At 51.8% G+C, this 16189-nt stretch overlaps 1 protein-coding gene across 1 annotated transcript in view; it reads left to right on the top strand.

Moving 5' to 3' along the window:
• LOC101152981 (integrin alpha-E) overlaps positions 1–16189 on the top strand; it is a 33577-nt gene that overhangs the window by 13998 nt on the left and 3390 nt on the right. Inside the window, exons 15-20 of the mRNA XM_063700901.1 lie at positions 97–321; positions 1488–1618; positions 3926–4056; positions 6069–6232; positions 8190–8318; positions 11925–11998. Of these exons, the coding sequence (XP_063556971.1) occupies positions 97–321; positions 1488–1618; positions 3926–4056; positions 6069–6232; positions 8190–8318; positions 11925–11998 (854 nt within the window). The remainder of the gene's footprint in view (positions 1–96; positions 322–1487; positions 1619–3925; positions 4057–6068; positions 6233–8189; positions 8319–11924; positions 11999–16189) is intronic.

Here is a 16189-nt window from a genome sequence, read left to right as displayed (position 1 = left end):
TGGGCACCCACCAGCCCTGTGAGCGTGCATCTGGGTGGCAATGGAGTGGGCACCTAGCACCCCTTCATGAGGGCTGAGCTGTTTTTTGCTTTACAGGATGGTTCTTTCTCCTTGGTACGCATACTGAGTGGGCACCCCGGGTTCACCAATGCCCGCTTTGGCTTTGCCATGGCAGCTATGGGGGATCTCAGTCAGGATAAGCTCACAGATGTGGCCATCGGGGCCCCCCTGGAAGGTTTCGGGGCAGATGATGGTGCCAGCTTCGGCAGTGTGTATATCTACAACGGACACTGGGACGGCCTCTCCGCCAGCCCCTCGCAGGTGACCCATGGAGCCCTCTCCTTCCTCTCCTCTGGGGCTCTGATCTCTCTCAGATATGATGACCCAAGCCCCAAGTCAGCTTCAGTCCTAAGTGCTGGGCAGGTCTCGGGGGTTGGGAATGCCCAGTGAAAGAAAGAAGTCCCCCAGGCTAGGGGGAGCTTCCAGACCAGGGCCTCACCTCAGCCCCTTCAGGTTGGGGGGAGGTTCCAGACCAGGGCTTCACCTCGGCCCCTTCAGGTTCGGGGGAGGTTGTGGCAGTACCTGTCTCCTTCCCTGGCCTATACCCCCTCCTTCCACCCACCTGCCTTGGGTACCTGCTTCCTCTCTTTCTGTCCCTCGCTCCTGTCTCCCACCCAGCACCTCCGTGCCTTATCTCTCATTCCCCAGGGCTCCCTTGCCAGCCTCTCACACTGCATGTATTACAGGCACTTCCACCCACCTCCAGCTCCTCATGAGCACCTCCACCTGGATGGCTCCCAGGCATCTCACTCCCACATGGCCCATCTGAGAGCACCTGCTTCCCCCAGAACTGATGCTCCTCTGAGACCTCATCCCCCTCCACACCCCACACCAGAAACCTCAGACGGTCCCCAGCACGCTCACAGCCTGCACAGCCTGTCAGTTCCCACGTCCTCATGATTCTAGCTGTCTCCCAACTCCAGCCCCTTCTCTCCATCCCCACCCCTGCGGTCCCAGCTCAGGCCTTGCCATCCCACTCCCAGCCCACCCAGCTTCCTCCTCCTCTCCATCTTCCACCCTGTGTCTTCAGTGCCATTTCTAAAGTGTTATCCTGATTATGTCACTTCAAAACAACAGAACCTTTGTTGACACCCCCCATCCCCAAGCCCCACATCAAGCCTCCTTGTACCCCAATCCCCTGTGGTCCACCCCGTCCCTGGCCCTGGCTGCTTCTCAGAAGGCCCTGCTCTTTCCCCACGCCTCACTCTTTCCCTTACTCTCCCCTGTCAAGTCCCACCTGCCCTTCGAGGCTCCATCCAAATGCCACTTCCTCTGGGAAAGCTTGCCCCCTCTTTCCTGGTTCTAGACTGGGGGCTCCCTGGGGCTGGATGGTGCCTGCGATGCTGATCGGGATAGATCATGAAAGGACTCCCCGCCCCGTTTCCCTCCCTTCCCTTGCCCCACGCCTTGTGTTTCTGCCTCCACAGCGGATCAGAGCCTCCACGGTGGCCCCAGGACTCCAGTACTTCGGCATGTCCATGGCTGGTGGCTTTGATATTAGTGGCGACGGCCTTGCCGACATCACCGTGGGCACTCTGGGCCAGGCGGTTGTGTTCCGGTAGGGTTCTGTCCTGCTTTCTGGGGTCCCAGGCCCAGCCTCACCCATTTGCCCTGCTCTAAATAGCTCCATGCAGACATTAGGCACTGAGGGAGGGAGCCAGCACCGTGGTTGCAGGCACAGGCTCTGGAGTCTGCCCGTCTGGGTTTGAACCTCAGCTCTCAGCCCTCTCAGTGTGCCTTTGGGCAGGTTATTTAATTCTAAGACCTTACCTATGAATTATAAGAGCACCTACCTCCCAGAGCTATGAGGATCATGCAAGCGAATATATGCAAAGTATTTAGCACAGTGCTCAGCGATGGCTGTGATTGCAGTTTTTTGTTTTTTGGTTTTTTTCTGAGACGGAGTCTTCCTCTTTTGCCCAGGCTGGAGTGCAGTGGTGTAATCTTGGTTCCCTGCAACCTCCGCCTCCCAGGTTCAAGCAATTCTTCTGCCTCAGCCTCCTGAGGAGCTAGGATTACAGGTGTCTGCCACCATGCCCGGCTAATTTTTGTATTTTTAGTACAGACAGGGTTTCACCATGTTGGCCAGGCTGGTCTTGAACTCCTGACCTCGTGATCCACCCACCTTGGCTTCCCAAAGTGCTGGGATTACAGGCATGAGCCACTATGTCTGGCCAAGAATTGCAGAGTTTTTGTGCCCCATCCCTCAGTGAATGATCAAGTCTCGTGGCTGTAAATGAGCTCATGGAGCGCCTGTCTGTCCCGTCCTCTCCAAGGTGCAGACTTGCTGTCTACCCAGCACCTCCCTGGGCTGCTGCTCACAGTCATCCCGAAGTGAACACGTCTGAAAACAGAGCTTTTGCTGAGCGTAGTGGCTCACACCTGTAATCCCAGCACTTTGGGAGGCCGAGGCGGGCGGATCACAAGGTCAGGAGATGGAGACCATCCTGGCTAACACGGTGAAACCTCATCTCTACTAAAAATACAAAAAATTAGCCGGGCGTGGTGGCGGGCGCCTATAGTCCCAGCGACTCGGGAGGCTGAGGCAGGAGAATGGTGTGAACCCGGGAGGCGGAGCTTGCAGTGAGCGGAGATCGCGCCACTGCACTCCAGCCTGGGCGACAGAGCGAGACTCCCATCTCAAAAAAAAAAAAAAAAAGAAAAACAGAGCTTTTATCTCCCCCCACCCTTCATTCCCCCAAATCTATCCTGCCCTCAGGCTTTCTGTCTCAGCAAATGGCATCATCATCCACCCAGCAATTCAGGATGAAAACCTAGGCATCATCCTTGATGCCTCTTTTCCTTCCTCTCCACCACATCAACAAGTCTTAGTTGGCTATGCCTCCAGACCAGTGCAGGCACTGTCTTCACTCCCTGGACACTGCTGCCGCAGCCTTCCCTGCTTCCAGCCCCTGCGCTCCATTCTCCACACAGCAGCAGCCCCATCCCTTCACTCTGCTGCCTGAAACTCCTCCACGGCTCCTATTTAGAGTAAAATCCCAATTCCTCACCATGGCTTTACAGGGCTCTTCGTGGCCTGGCCCTCCCCACCCCTCCATTCCCATCTCCTCCTCCCATCCTCTGTCTCACTAATTAGATTCCAGGCATGCTGACCTTTGTGCTTCTCAAACAAACCAAAAGTGTTCCTGCCACAGGCCCTTGGCACTGGCTGTGCTTTCTTCCTGGAGTGTTCTTCCCCAGATCCTCACACAGCTGGCTCTTTCTTGTTAACAAATCTCAACCGAAATGCCTCCTCATCAGCCACGCCATCTGTGACCATCCAGTCTCAGTAGCCCCCGGTCCTTATTACCGTATTTTTGTTGTTGTTGTTGAAATGGAGTCTCGCTCTGTCACCCAGGCTGGAGTGCCGTGGCAGGATGTCGGCTCACTGCAACCTCCGCCTCCCAGGTTCAAGCAATTCTCCTGCCTCAGCCTCCCGAGTAGGTGGGATTACAGGCACCCGCCACCACACCCAGCTAATTTTTGAGTCTTTTAGTAGAGACGATGTTTCACCAAGTTGGCCAGGCTGGTCTCGAACCCCTGACCTCAGGTGATCCACCCGCCTCGGCCTCCCAAGTGCTGGGATTACAGGAGTGAGCCACCGCGCTCGGCCAACAGTATTTTAATTTTTCTCATAGCCTTGCCAATACATAGTATCTCCCTGTTTCTCTCGTCTATTTGCTTGTTGTCTGCTTTCCCACCAAAGCGGAAACTTGTCTCTTTCCCCACTGTACCCTGAGACTCAGGGATCACCTGGATGTGGGCATGTTTGATAGAGAACCATTGAATGCATGAACCAATCAGCCAGGCCCTGACCCAGAGGCCGAGCAGTCACTTCTCCCATCCTCTTTGCTGTCTTGTTTAGCTCCCGGCCTGTGGTTCGCCTGAAGGTCTCCATGGCCTTCACCCCCAGCGCACTGCCCATCGGCTTCAACGGCGTCGTGAATGTCCGTTTATGTTTTGAAATCAGCTCTGTAACCACAGCCTCTGAGTCAGGTAAAAAATGGTCCAGCTGACCCCTGCCTGGCGTGATGGTCCTTCCTTTTTGGCTTCTGTAAGGGGCAGGGAAAGAGGACTGGGGCGGGGGGTGGGTGGGTGTTGGTCTGAGGTCCTGGTGCTTGAAATCCCTCGATTAGAGCTTAGCTCCTTAGTCTCCAGGTTTGTCAAATGCAAACTGCCTCAAGAAAGGGTGATCTGAGGTTATGTCCACACTCGGAAGGGGTTTAGAGCTGACACTGTTGGGAAGAGGGACACTGGGGCCCTTCCTCAGGGTTGAAGGGTTGAGTTTCTGAAAAAAAAAGACTCAGAAGGCCGGGCGCGGTGGCTCACGCCTGTAATCCCAGCACTGTGGGAGGCCAAGGCGGGTGGATCACGAGGTCAGGAGATCGAGACCATCCTGGCTAACATGGTGAAACACCGTCTCTGCTAAAAATACAAAAAATTAGCCGGGCGTAGTGGCGGGTGCCTGTAGTCCCAGCTACTCGGGAGGCTGAGGCAGGAGAATAGCGTGAACCCAGGAGGCGGAGCTTGCAGTGAGCTGAGATCGCACCACTGCACTCCTTGCTGGGCGACAGAGCGAGCCTCCGTCTCAAAAAAAAAAAAAAAAAAAGACTCAGAAAAAGGCAGCCATTTCTCCATGCCCACGTGTGTGCGTGTGTGCGGGGGCTTCTGAGACACACCCTCCTCTTTCTCTCTGACTTGTGTCTTCTCCCCTTCCCTCCTCACTATGTGCCTCTGACCCAGGTGGGATTGGATCACCTGTTGGAGGCCTGGTTTCTCTTTCCTTACCTGAAACTCATTAGGAGACTGTTCCCAGAAAGGAGGTGGTGGGCATGGCTTTCACAGCCCAGGTATTTACTGCTTATCCAAGAGCTCCTCCCAGAACGATTCCTCAGCAACAGTCCCCGAGGTTTAATCTCTCAGGAGCAATCTCTGAGATGGTCTCTGCCTCCCACAGTCAGAGAGCAGTCTCCTGGGGTGGGGTGGCTTTCCCAAAGCAGCAGGCTATTATTCACCTGGGGATTGAAAATGATAGACCTGGCCGGGTGTGGTAGCTCACGCCTGTAATCCCAGCACTTTGGGAGGCCGAGGCGGGCGGATCACGAGGTCAGGAGATCGAGACCATCCTGGCTAACACGGTGAAACTCCGTCTCTACTAAAAATACAAAAATTAGCCAGGTGTGGTAACGGGTGCCTGTAGTCCCAGCACTTTGGGAGGCCGAGGCGGGTGGATCATGAGGTCAGGAGATCGAGACCATCTTGGCTAACATGGTGAAACCCCGTCTCCACTAAACAAAATACAAAAAATTAGCCAGGTGTGGTGGCGGGCGCCTGTAGTCCCAGCTACGGGAGAGGCTGAGGCAGGAGAATGGTGTGAACTCGGGAGGCGGAGCTTGCAGTGAGCCAAGATCGCGCCACTGCACTCCAGCCTGGGTGACAGCGAGACTCTGTCTCAAAAGAAAAAAAAAAGAAAAAAGAAAAAAAAAAGAAAATAACAGACCTGTCCCTTCCAGGACACAGAGCTCGATGGGCTGTGCGATGCTGGGCAAGTGTCTCTCCCTAGCTGAGCTGGTTCTGTTCTGTACAGTAAGAGAGGCGGCCCCGGGATCTCCACGGTGCTTCCAGCTGTGCCGTCCTGGGGTTTTCCTCCGCAGAGTCCCTCTTTCCCTCTCCATTCTCTTTGTTGTCTCTCTTCCTCCTTATTTTCTTCTTCAATCTCGATCCCCTTCCCGAGCCCTCCTTCCCTAAGGAAGGCTGACTCAGTCCTGGGAATGTGCTGCTCCGGGTTTGGGGCGGGAGCACTCAGAGACCCTGGTCAGGTGTCAGAAGACGGTGAGAAAAATATCTTTGAAAAACCGACGCAGGAGTCCAGCCGCAGGGAAGTACCTGCAGGAAGTACCTGTACACTGTTCAGGAGGGGCCACAAGGAACCTCAGGCAGGCTGGGGGCCTTCTGTCTGCAGCCGGCTCGTCCCCACCTCATCGGGAAGGTCTGGTCTTCATTCCCAGGCCTCCGCGGGGCACTTCTCAACTTCACGCTGGATGTGGATGTAGGGAAGCAGAGGAGACGGCTGCAGTGTTCAGATGTAAGAAGCTGTCTGGGCTGCCTGAGGGAGTGGAGCAGCGGATCCCAGCTTTGTGAGGACCTCCTGCTCATGCCCACAGAGGCAGAGGTAAGTGAGGGAGTTTGGATGGGAGTCCGGAGGGGTCTTTGTCATTGAGAAAGGATTTGAGGTGATGCAGTGAAGGGCACATACCCAGACCTACAAATGAGGTGATTAAAATAATCATAACAGGCCAGGCACGGTGGCTCACGCCTGTCATCCCAGCACTTTGGGAGGCCAAGGCGGGTGGATCACTTGAGGTCAGGAGTTCGAGACCAGCCGGGCCAACACGGTGAAACCCTGTCTCCACTAAAAACACAAAAATTAGCCGGGCGTGGTGGCGGGTGCCTGTAATCCCAGCTACTCGGGAGGCTGAGGCAGGGGAATCGCTGGAATCAAGGGGATGGAGGTTGCAGTGAGCCGAGATCGCGCCACTGCACTCCAGCCTGGCCAGCAAGAGCAAGACTCCATCTCAAAATAATAATAATAATAAAAAATCAAGAACCACATAATGGCACGGAAGATGGAGATGCTGTCATTGCTGACGTTTTTCTTGGTAATAACTCAGGAATGCCAGTGTTCTTGGCATGCGTTATCCGACCTCACCTGAAAATAACTAGGACCGAGGGCCTGAATGTCAATTGGCATCAGAAAAAGTGAACAACTAAAAGGAAGAATAAAAGGATAGAAACGACCATCTAGAAAGGTTTACTCCTGGCGAAGGTGCCCAGAGACATGCGGAAAAAAAGTATGTCGGGACTCAAACCCTGACGGGATCTCGAACTTTGGATCTATATGGATCATTTATTCCAATAAACAAATGCATGAATTCTTCTTCTGAATACACATTTACCCCCAAAGTGATTGTTAATTGGATTAAAGTTTACAGCCTTCCTTAAATAAAGGCTTAATCACATTCTCTACCAGAGAATCATGCTCACTTTCTCCCATGGGCTTGAGGCTCTTATAGGGGCAGAAAGGCTTATTTAAACAAAGAGAGTGGCAAATGGTATGCTAAGCAATCTCCTTATCTTCTCTCTTACCTCTCTAATATGTCCTCCATGTTGCTTTGAGAAAGATCTTGGTCAGCTGGGTGCAGTGGCTCACGCCTCTAATCCCAGCACTTTGGGAGGCCGAGGTGGGAGGATCACCCGAAGTCAGGAGTTCGAGACCAGCCTGACCAATGTGGTAAAACCCTGTCTCTACTAAAAAAAAATACAAAAATTAGCCAGGCATGGTGGCATGCACCTGTAGTCCCAGCTACTTGGGAGACTGAGGCAGGAGAACCTTGAACCTAAGAGGCAGAGGTTGCAGAGAGCCAAGATCGAGCCACTGCACTCCAGCCTGGGCGACAGAGCGAGACTCCATCTCAAAAAAAAAAAAAAAAAAGAGGAAGATCTTGATAAACCCAGGTGTGGCTGTGACTCTTCCCTTCTGTCTGAGCCAGTTCTTTACCCCTTTGTGACTGGGACAAAAACCATAGCAGCTGTAGACACAAAACCGTAGTAGAACGAAGGAGATTTTTCCCAAAGCACTTGGCAGCTTGCTTGAAGGACGTGTCCCTTCAGCCTGGCTTATTTGGAAGATGCTTAGGACTTCTGACTCACCACTTTTATTGTTTATTTCTTCTTATGATGACATCAAAGTAGAAAGTATTCTTGCAAGTTGCGGTGGCTCATATTTGGAATCCCAGCACTTTGGGAGGCTGAGGCAGGTGGATCACTTGAGGTCAGGAGTTCGAGACCAGCCTGACCAACATGGTGAAACCCTGTCTCTACTAAAAATACAAAAATTAGCCAGGCGTGGTAGCACACACCTGTCATCCCAGCTACTCGAGCGGCTGAGGTAGGAGAATCGCTTGAATCCGGGAGGCAGAGGTTGCAGTGAGCTGAGATCACGCCACTGCACTCCAGCCTGGGCAACAGAGCAAGACTCCGTCTCAAAAAAAAGAAAAAAAAAAGCATTATTGTTGTCATCTTCTCCCCCACATCCAACTCTAACCCTGCCTTCCGTGGTGACCCCACAGCTCTGTGAGGAGGACTGCTTCTCCAATGCCAGTGTCAAAGTCAGCTACCAGCTCCAGACCCCTGAGGGACAGACGGACCATCCTCAGCCCATCCTGGACCGCTACACTGAGCCCTTTGCCATCTTCCAGGTGACTCTACCCACAGCCAGTACCCAGCCCTCTTGAGAGCCCATCCCACAGAAACCACCTGCTCCCCTAACTTCCAAGAATGTTGGAGTTGGGGGGGAATGTCTTCAGACGGCATTTGGGCCCCTCGCCGTACTCATGGTGAAACTGATTCCCTGCGATGGCATTAATGTGTCCCTGTGAGTGAGGACTCATGGGTAACGCAGGTCTCCATCTGCCCCTGGGGCTTGTTCCTTTATGTCTTTATGTTCACAAAAGCGCTTGCTACATCTTTCATGAGGCACATGCATACATTGCATCCTGGGGACCTCACTTGGCAAGCGGCTCTGATGACACTGTGATGGGGGTTCCTTCTGGGAGCTAGACTGGAGCTGTCGTGTCTTGCACTGCAGAGAGGATGCCCTTTGGCGCACCTGCTTGTTCATGCCCTGCCAGGGCCTTCAGGCTGAATGGCCCCACCAAACCTGTATCCTAGCCTCTCCTCCTGGTGCCCATCAGTGCAGCTTAGACAGGCGGGTAGTGTCATAAGAAACTTTTGTCAGCCGGGTGCCCTGGCTGATGCCTGTAATCCCAACACTTTGGGAGGTTGAGGCAGGTGGATCACCTGAGATCAGGAGTTCGATACCAGCCTGGCCAAGATGGTGAAACCCTGTCTCTACTAAAAATACAAAAATTGGCCAGGTGTGGTAGCATGCACCTGTAGTCCCAGCTACTAGGGAGCCTGAGGCAGGAGAATCATTTGAATCCTCTGCCCAGGAGGCAGAGGTTTCAGTGAGCCAAGGCCGTGCCATTGCACTCCAGCCTAGGCAACAGAGCGAGAATCCATCTCAAAAAAATAAAAAATAAAATAAATTTTAAAAAATACAAAGATTAGCCCATTGTGGTGGTGCATGCCTGTAGTTCCAGCTACTCAGGAGGCTGAGGCAGGAGAATTGCTTGACCCCGGGAGACAGTGGTTGCAGTGAACCAAGATCGTGCCACTGCACTCCAGCCTGGGTGACAGAGAAAGACTCCGTCTCAAAAAAAAAAAACAAACCACAAACCTTCAATATATATTTCCTAAAAACAAAGGCATTGTCTTAACATAGTACAATAATCAAAATCAGGAAATTCACATTGATAAAATACTATTATCTAATTTACAAACTTTATTCAAATTTTGCCAGTTGTCCTATTAATGTCCTTTATAGCAAAAGAAAAAAAAGGTTCTGGTCCAGGATCATTCATAGCGTTCTACAGTTATTTATCTTTAGTCTCCTTTAATCTGGAAGAGTTTCTCACTCAGTCTTTCCTTGTCTTTTAATGACATTAACATTTTTGAAGGGTACAGGCCAGTCCTTTTGTAGAATGTTCCTCAATTTGTCTGATATTTCTTCATAATTAGATTCAGGTTATACATTTTTGTTTTGTTTTGTTTTTGAGACAGAGTTTCGCCCTTGTTGCCCAGGCTGGAGTACAATGGCGTGATTTCGGCTCACTGCAACCTCTGCCTCCCGAGTTCAAGCAATTCTCCTGCCTCAGCCTCCCAAGTAGCTGGGATTACAGGCATGTATCACCATGCTCGGCTAATTTTTGTACTTTTAGTAGAGACGGGGTTTCACTATGTTGGCCAGACTGGTCTTGAACACCTGACCTCAGGTGATCCACCCACCTCGGCCTCCCAAAGTGCTGGGATTACAGACGTGAGCCACTGCGCCCAGCCAGGTTATGCATTTTTGTCAGGAATATCACAGAAGTAAAGTGTGTCCTTCTCAGTACACCATCTCAGGAGGCACCTAATGTGGACTTGTCCATTCCTAGTGCTGTTTGCCTGTGTCATTAATAAGCACTTCTCATTTTATGGTGAGATGCCTTGCGATTGTATCCTGCTTAACATCTCTTTATGTGTCTTTCCTTAACCAGTGATGACTATTATGCTATGGCAAAGAGATTTTTAAAAAGTTATTCCCTGTATAAAATGGGTGAGGAAAAATCACGTGGTGTTAGGCACATCGGTGTTACCAGAGAGTGCGTTCTAGCTGGGAGTTTAGCTGGCTTAACCCCATTCTCTTTCACTGGGGCTGGGTGGAAGAGATCAGGCTATGTGGCTATATTAAAAATACAACAAAAGGCCGGGCACGGTGGCTCACGCCTGTAATCCCAGCACTTTGGGAGGCCGAGGCCGGCGGATCATGAGGTCAGGAGATCAAGACCATCCTGGCTAACACAGTGAAACCCCGTCTCTACTAAAAATACAAAAAAAAAATTAGCCAGGCGCGGTGGCGGGTGCCTGTAGTCCCAGCTACTAGGGAGTCTGAGGCAGGAGAATGGCGTGAACCCGGGAGGCGGAGCTTGCAGTGAGCCGAGATCGTGCCACTGCACTCCAGCCTGGGTGACAGAGCGAGACTCCGTCTCAAAAAAAAAAAAAAAAAAAAATACAACAAAAAACCCTGCATGAAACTGTTGACCCACTTAGAGAGAGCGCCACGCTTTGACTTCTGCAAATGGCATCCCCCTTCCGCAGGAAGTAGAAAGTTTCCTTTCAAGCCCTGGGCTGTCATTCCCCCTCTAGGCCGTGGGAACAGACCTGCAGACAGCTGCCGAGGTGGCCACCGGGAGAGAAGTGCGAAGTGCAGAGGCTCTCCAGCCGAGGAGCTGGCTGCCTTCCTTCATAATACAAAAACAGACCCAGCTACTTTAGAACACTGGAATTTTTAAAAACACGAACTGGAGCTTTTCAACCTCCATGGGGCCTTTTGAAATGTGGCTTTCAGAATTAGTCGGTTATGTGTAGGCAAGGGAAATAGTTAGCTTACAGAGACGACTAGCCAGGCCGGGCGCGGTGGCTCACACCTGTAATCCCAACACTTTGGAAGGCCAAGGTGGGTGGATGACCTGAGGTCAGGAGTTTGAGACCAACCTGGTCAACATGGCGAAACCCTTTCTCTAATAAAAATACAAAATTAGCCAGGTGTGGTGGCACATGCCTGTAATCCCAGCTACTTGGGAGGCTGAGGCAGGAGAATCGCTTGAATCCGGGAGGCGGAGGTGGCAGTGAGCCGAGATCACGCCATTGCACTCCAGCCTGGACGACAGAGTGAGACTCCATCTGAAAACAAACAAACAACCGAAAAAACAGATGACTGGCCATGAGGAAGGAACCTCCAAGGCCTGGACCTTGACAGTATTTGGCAAGGCATCCCCCACTCCTGCCCGGGCTGTTCTGCCTATATCCGAAAGGACTAAGGAAGCTTCTCTTCGCGTAGGTGTCTGCTCCCTGAATGCGCAGTCGTGAGTTGTGTGTTGCTGCTTTATTCGCATGATGTAAATGTCATGGGCACCCCTAACATTCCGTGAAGGTCACCCCAGTTTTTACCTTGGTCAAAGGACTGGGTCACAGTGTGCCCATGTTATAGGACAGATCCAGGAATGTCACCCAGGAATGTCACAGTCCCTGCTCTTCGGGGACAATCCCAGCCTGCACCCCTCACCTCCCTGTAACTGCACTTCTCAGGGTGAGCAGGAGGCACAGCCCAAAACATCCTATAAGGAGAAGAGCCGGAGGCAGGGCTGCTGGGGAAGGCGGAGCCTGGGCTGATCGGCTGATCGGGACTCTCTGTCTGGTTACAGCTGCCCTATGAGAAGGCCTGCAAGAATAAGCTGTTTTGTGTCGCAGAATTACAGTTGGCCACCACCGTCTCTCAGTGAGTTGGACGCAGCCGTCAGTTTCCTCGATTAACCTTCTCCCGAACGCTTGCCTGGGCAATTCCTTCATTAGGACATCCTGCACACCCCCTTCCCCTCTCCCCGTGGCCCACAAATGGCTTCTGCACTTATTATCTCGATATGTCCTCAGCTACCCCAGGAGGGAGGCAAGACAGAGATCTGTCTTCCCACTTTCTAGATTAGGAAGCAGACTCAGTCGCCGAGGGCCCTGCATAGGCCATTTGGTGGACTTGAACCTGGGTCTCTTGACATCCCGGACAATGCTATATTCAGAACCCAGCGTTCTTCACAGCCAGGCTGACCTCTACCTCAGTTAGAGGTAACCTCTTTCCTGGCCCACCTCTTGGCCAAATTAACTAATCAATCAAATATTTCTGGACCATCTACTTTGTGCCAAGCACTCTAGGTGCTGGGGATACTTCTGTGAACAACACAGACAAAAATCCCTGCCCTCCTGGTGCTCTTAGGGGGAGAAGATGGTAAGTAGGTAAATTCCATGTTGATGAGATGAACGTTGAAGACACAGGGAAGGTGGGAGGGAATGTTGGGTGGCAGCTGATGCTGAAGTTTTCAATGGGGTGGTCACGGAGGGTGACACTTTGGCACACACTGGAGGAGGTAGGGGAACGAGCTATGTGGATGGGTGTCTAAGGGAAGAGCAGCTGCAGGTACCCTGGGTTGGGAGCCTGCCTGGCGGGTGGGGGGCAGGGTGAGGACCTAGTGGCTGCAGTGGAGTGGGGCGGGGTGTAATGAGGGAAGGGGAGGAAGGGGGAAGAGGCCATGGGGCTTCTTAAGCCCTCAGAAGGGCTTTTGCTGTGAGCTGGGAAGTCAGAGGAGTGACACTACTCATGCAGCTTAGCAGGATCCTTCTTGCTGCTGAGCTGAGAAGAGAGTGTAGGAGCAAAGGTGGACGCAGGGGCGGCACTTGTTCCCTTTGTAACCACTCAGGTGAGAGGCGATGTGGGCTGGGCCATGACGGGGGTAACAGTTTAAAGTGACAGCCCATAGCACGTGCTGACAGCGTGGAGGCGGAGGGAGGAAAGAGGGCCACAGCCCCAGCATGCGGCACTGCACTGTCCAACACACCAGCCACGCTTAGCTGTTTACATGTACATGAGTTAAAATTAAACACAATGAAACATTTTGTTCCTCAGTCACATTAGCCACACTTCAAAGACTCAGTGGCCGCCTACCGCCTGTCTCCATCGCTGCAGACGTTCTATTGGACCATGCTGAATTCCAGAATGACAGTGTTGCCAAGCACATGAGTGTGGGTTTACACATGTAGTGGTCTTAGAATGCCCCCCAGCCCGGGCGTGGTGGCTCATGCCTGTAATCCCAGCACTTTGGGAGGCAGAGGTAGGAGGATCATGAGGTCAGGAGTTTGAAACAAGCCTGGTCAACATGGTGAAACCCCGTCTCTACTAAAAATACAAAAATTAGCTGGGCATGGTGGTGGGCGCCTGTAATCCCAGCTACTGGGGAGGCTGAGGCAGGAGAATCGCTCAAACTCGGGAGGCGGAGGGTGCAGTGAGCCAAGATCGCTCCACTGCACTCCAGCCTGGGCGACAGAGCAAGACTCCAAAAAGGGGGGGGTGGTGGGTAACAAAACAAAACAAACAAGCGTCCTTGGCGACTAGTGTTGTGTATGTATTGTGATTCTGTTGGCCAGCTGGCTGGAGTTGCCGTATATGGGGAAGAACGCAGTTCCCCAAGTCCTGGTCAGCCCTTTCATAGACATTTGCGGGACCAATTGAAGACTTTCAAATGCTCTGGAATCCAGCCTAACAAGCAGGCACAGCTGTTTCCAGCAGGGAATTAATTACAGCCAAGAACCAACCTCCCAGCCAACTACTGGGGTCGTAGAGCTACAGCACGCACGGCTTGCCCTACATCGCCCCCTAGTGTACATAGCAAGCAAACGCTTCTCTTTCAAAAACGCTGGTGAGCCTGGTCGTCGGTGTCCAGCTGTCTCAGTGGTTTTTGACCTGAGGACATAGATCCCCAAAAGAATCTAATGAAGACTACAGACCCCTCTCCTTAGAAGATCACATGTGCATACATAAATGTTGGCATTCCGGGCCCTCTGAGACAGTCCCTAGGCCTCAGATTAGGCAACGCTGTTAAATATTCTGATGACACTGAGGTCTCACGCCTGAGCTCTAGGATGTGTGTCCAGCTGACATGTCAGCATCTCTGCTTTGTTATCCTATATGCACCTCTTGTCATGTCCCTGATTGAACGCATCTTCTTCCACCCTTGGGTCTTCCTCCCATGTTACCTCCCTCAGTCAATGGCACCACTCAGCCACCTGAGCTAGAAACTCAGAACTTGCCCTTAACTCCTCTGTCCCCCCTCCCCTGCCTCTTTTTCGTTTCATTTGCTTTACTGTCTCTGACTTCTTTCCTTCTCCACTACTGTTGTCTTTTATTTTCTTCTTTTTTTTTTTTGAGACAGGGTCTCTCTCTGTCACCCACGCAGGAGTGCAGTGGCGCGATCTCGGCTCACTGCAACCTCCGCCTCCTGGCTTCAAGTGCTTCTCCTGCCTCAGCCTCCTGTGTAGCTGGGATCACAGGCGCACGTGACCACACTCAGCTAATTTTTGTATTTTTAGTAGAGACGGGGTTTTACCATGTTGGCCAGGCTGGTCTTGAACTCTTGGCCTCAAGTGATCCACCTGCCTCACCTCCCAAAGTGCTGGGATTACAGGCATGAGCCACCGTGTCCAGCCATCCACTACTGTTTCCTTATTTCAGGCATGTATCATCTCTCGGGTGGAGACAGCAGGCTCTGTCTCTGCTTCCTGTCTCTCCCTCCAGTCAATCCATCCTCTTCTCAGCTGGGATAAAAACCAAACCAAAACCAAACAATGGGAACAAAACACACGTCACATTACTTCCTAGGCCGGGCGTGGTGGCTCACGCCTGTAATCCCAGCACTTTGGCAGGCCATACTTCCTAGATCTGCACATCTCATCTTTGGACATTTCAGATGGAAAACAGTTTTCTCGGTATTGCTAATATGTTTTTCTGTCGATCTCAGCTACTGAGAGTGGTTCTGCACTCTGGGTCCCTGTGATACCTCAGCATTCTGGAGGACCCTTTCACACATCCCCAGGACCCTCTTTTCCAGGACATGTGGACTCATGTCTTAAACCACAGCCTTTTAATGGGAAGGGTCTGAATGATTTTGTGGGTAGGAAGCTGAGGCCAAGAAACGGGGTGGGACAGTATGTCTTATGCACGCTGTTCTCCAGTGCACAGCAGTGCCCCATAAATATTGTGGCATGGATGAATTTGTGTCATAGAGTACCTCACCTAGGGTCACAGTGAATTGGTGGTAGAAAGAGGATTTGGGTACAATTCTCTCAGCTCTTTGGAGGCTGCTAGACTCCAGGCATTTAATTAGCCTTTTATTTATTTATTTATTTATTTATTTATTTATTTAGAGACAGAGTTTCACTCTTGTTGCCGAGGCTGGAGTGCAATGGTGCGCTCATGGCTCACTGCAACCTCTGCCTCCCGGGCTCAAGCAATTCTCCTGCCTCAGCCTCCTGAATAGCTGGGATTACAAGTGCTTGCACCACACCTGGCTAATTTTTTTTTTTTCTTTTTTTGAGATGGAGTCTCATGCTGTCACCCAGGCTGGAGTATAGTGGCGTGATCTCAGCCCTCTGCATACTCCCCCTACCGGGTTCAAGCAATTCTCTGCCTCAGCCTCCCGAGTAGCTGGGATTACAGGTACCTGCCACCACACCCGGCTAATTTTTGTATTTTTAGTAGAGACGGGATTTCACCATCTTGGCCAGGCTGGTCTTGAACTCCTGACCTCAGGTGATCTACCCGCCTCGGCCTCCCAAAGTGCTGGGATGACAGGTAAATAGCCTGTCTTGGCTTCTGTTTCCTCTTCTATAAAATGGAGAGTAGCTGTACTATTTCACAGGGTTACTATGAGGGTTGAGCGTGTGAGACACAGTCCTTGGCACATGGTAAGCACTAAATAAATGGCAGCTATTATAGTCATCTCATGCAACAACTGAGATGGGCGTGGCAGTCCAGCTGTTTGCTTATGTTGAGAGGAAGAATGTCTAAGCTAAACGTATTCCTTAGGCAACTTATCTAAGAAGTTACTTAAGAAGGTGCTATTCTGGGCTGTGTGCGGTGGCTTAC

This window comes from Gorilla gorilla, chromosome 19 (genome assembly GCF_029281585.2).
Source record: "Gorilla gorilla gorilla isolate KB3781 chromosome 19, NHGRI_mGorGor1-v2.1_pri, whole genome shotgun sequence".
Taxonomy (NCBI): domain Eukaryota; kingdom Metazoa; phylum Chordata; class Mammalia; order Primates; family Hominidae; genus Gorilla; species Gorilla gorilla.
Note: the sequence above shows the minus strand (reverse complement) of the source record. Positions and strands in the feature narration are given on the sequence as shown.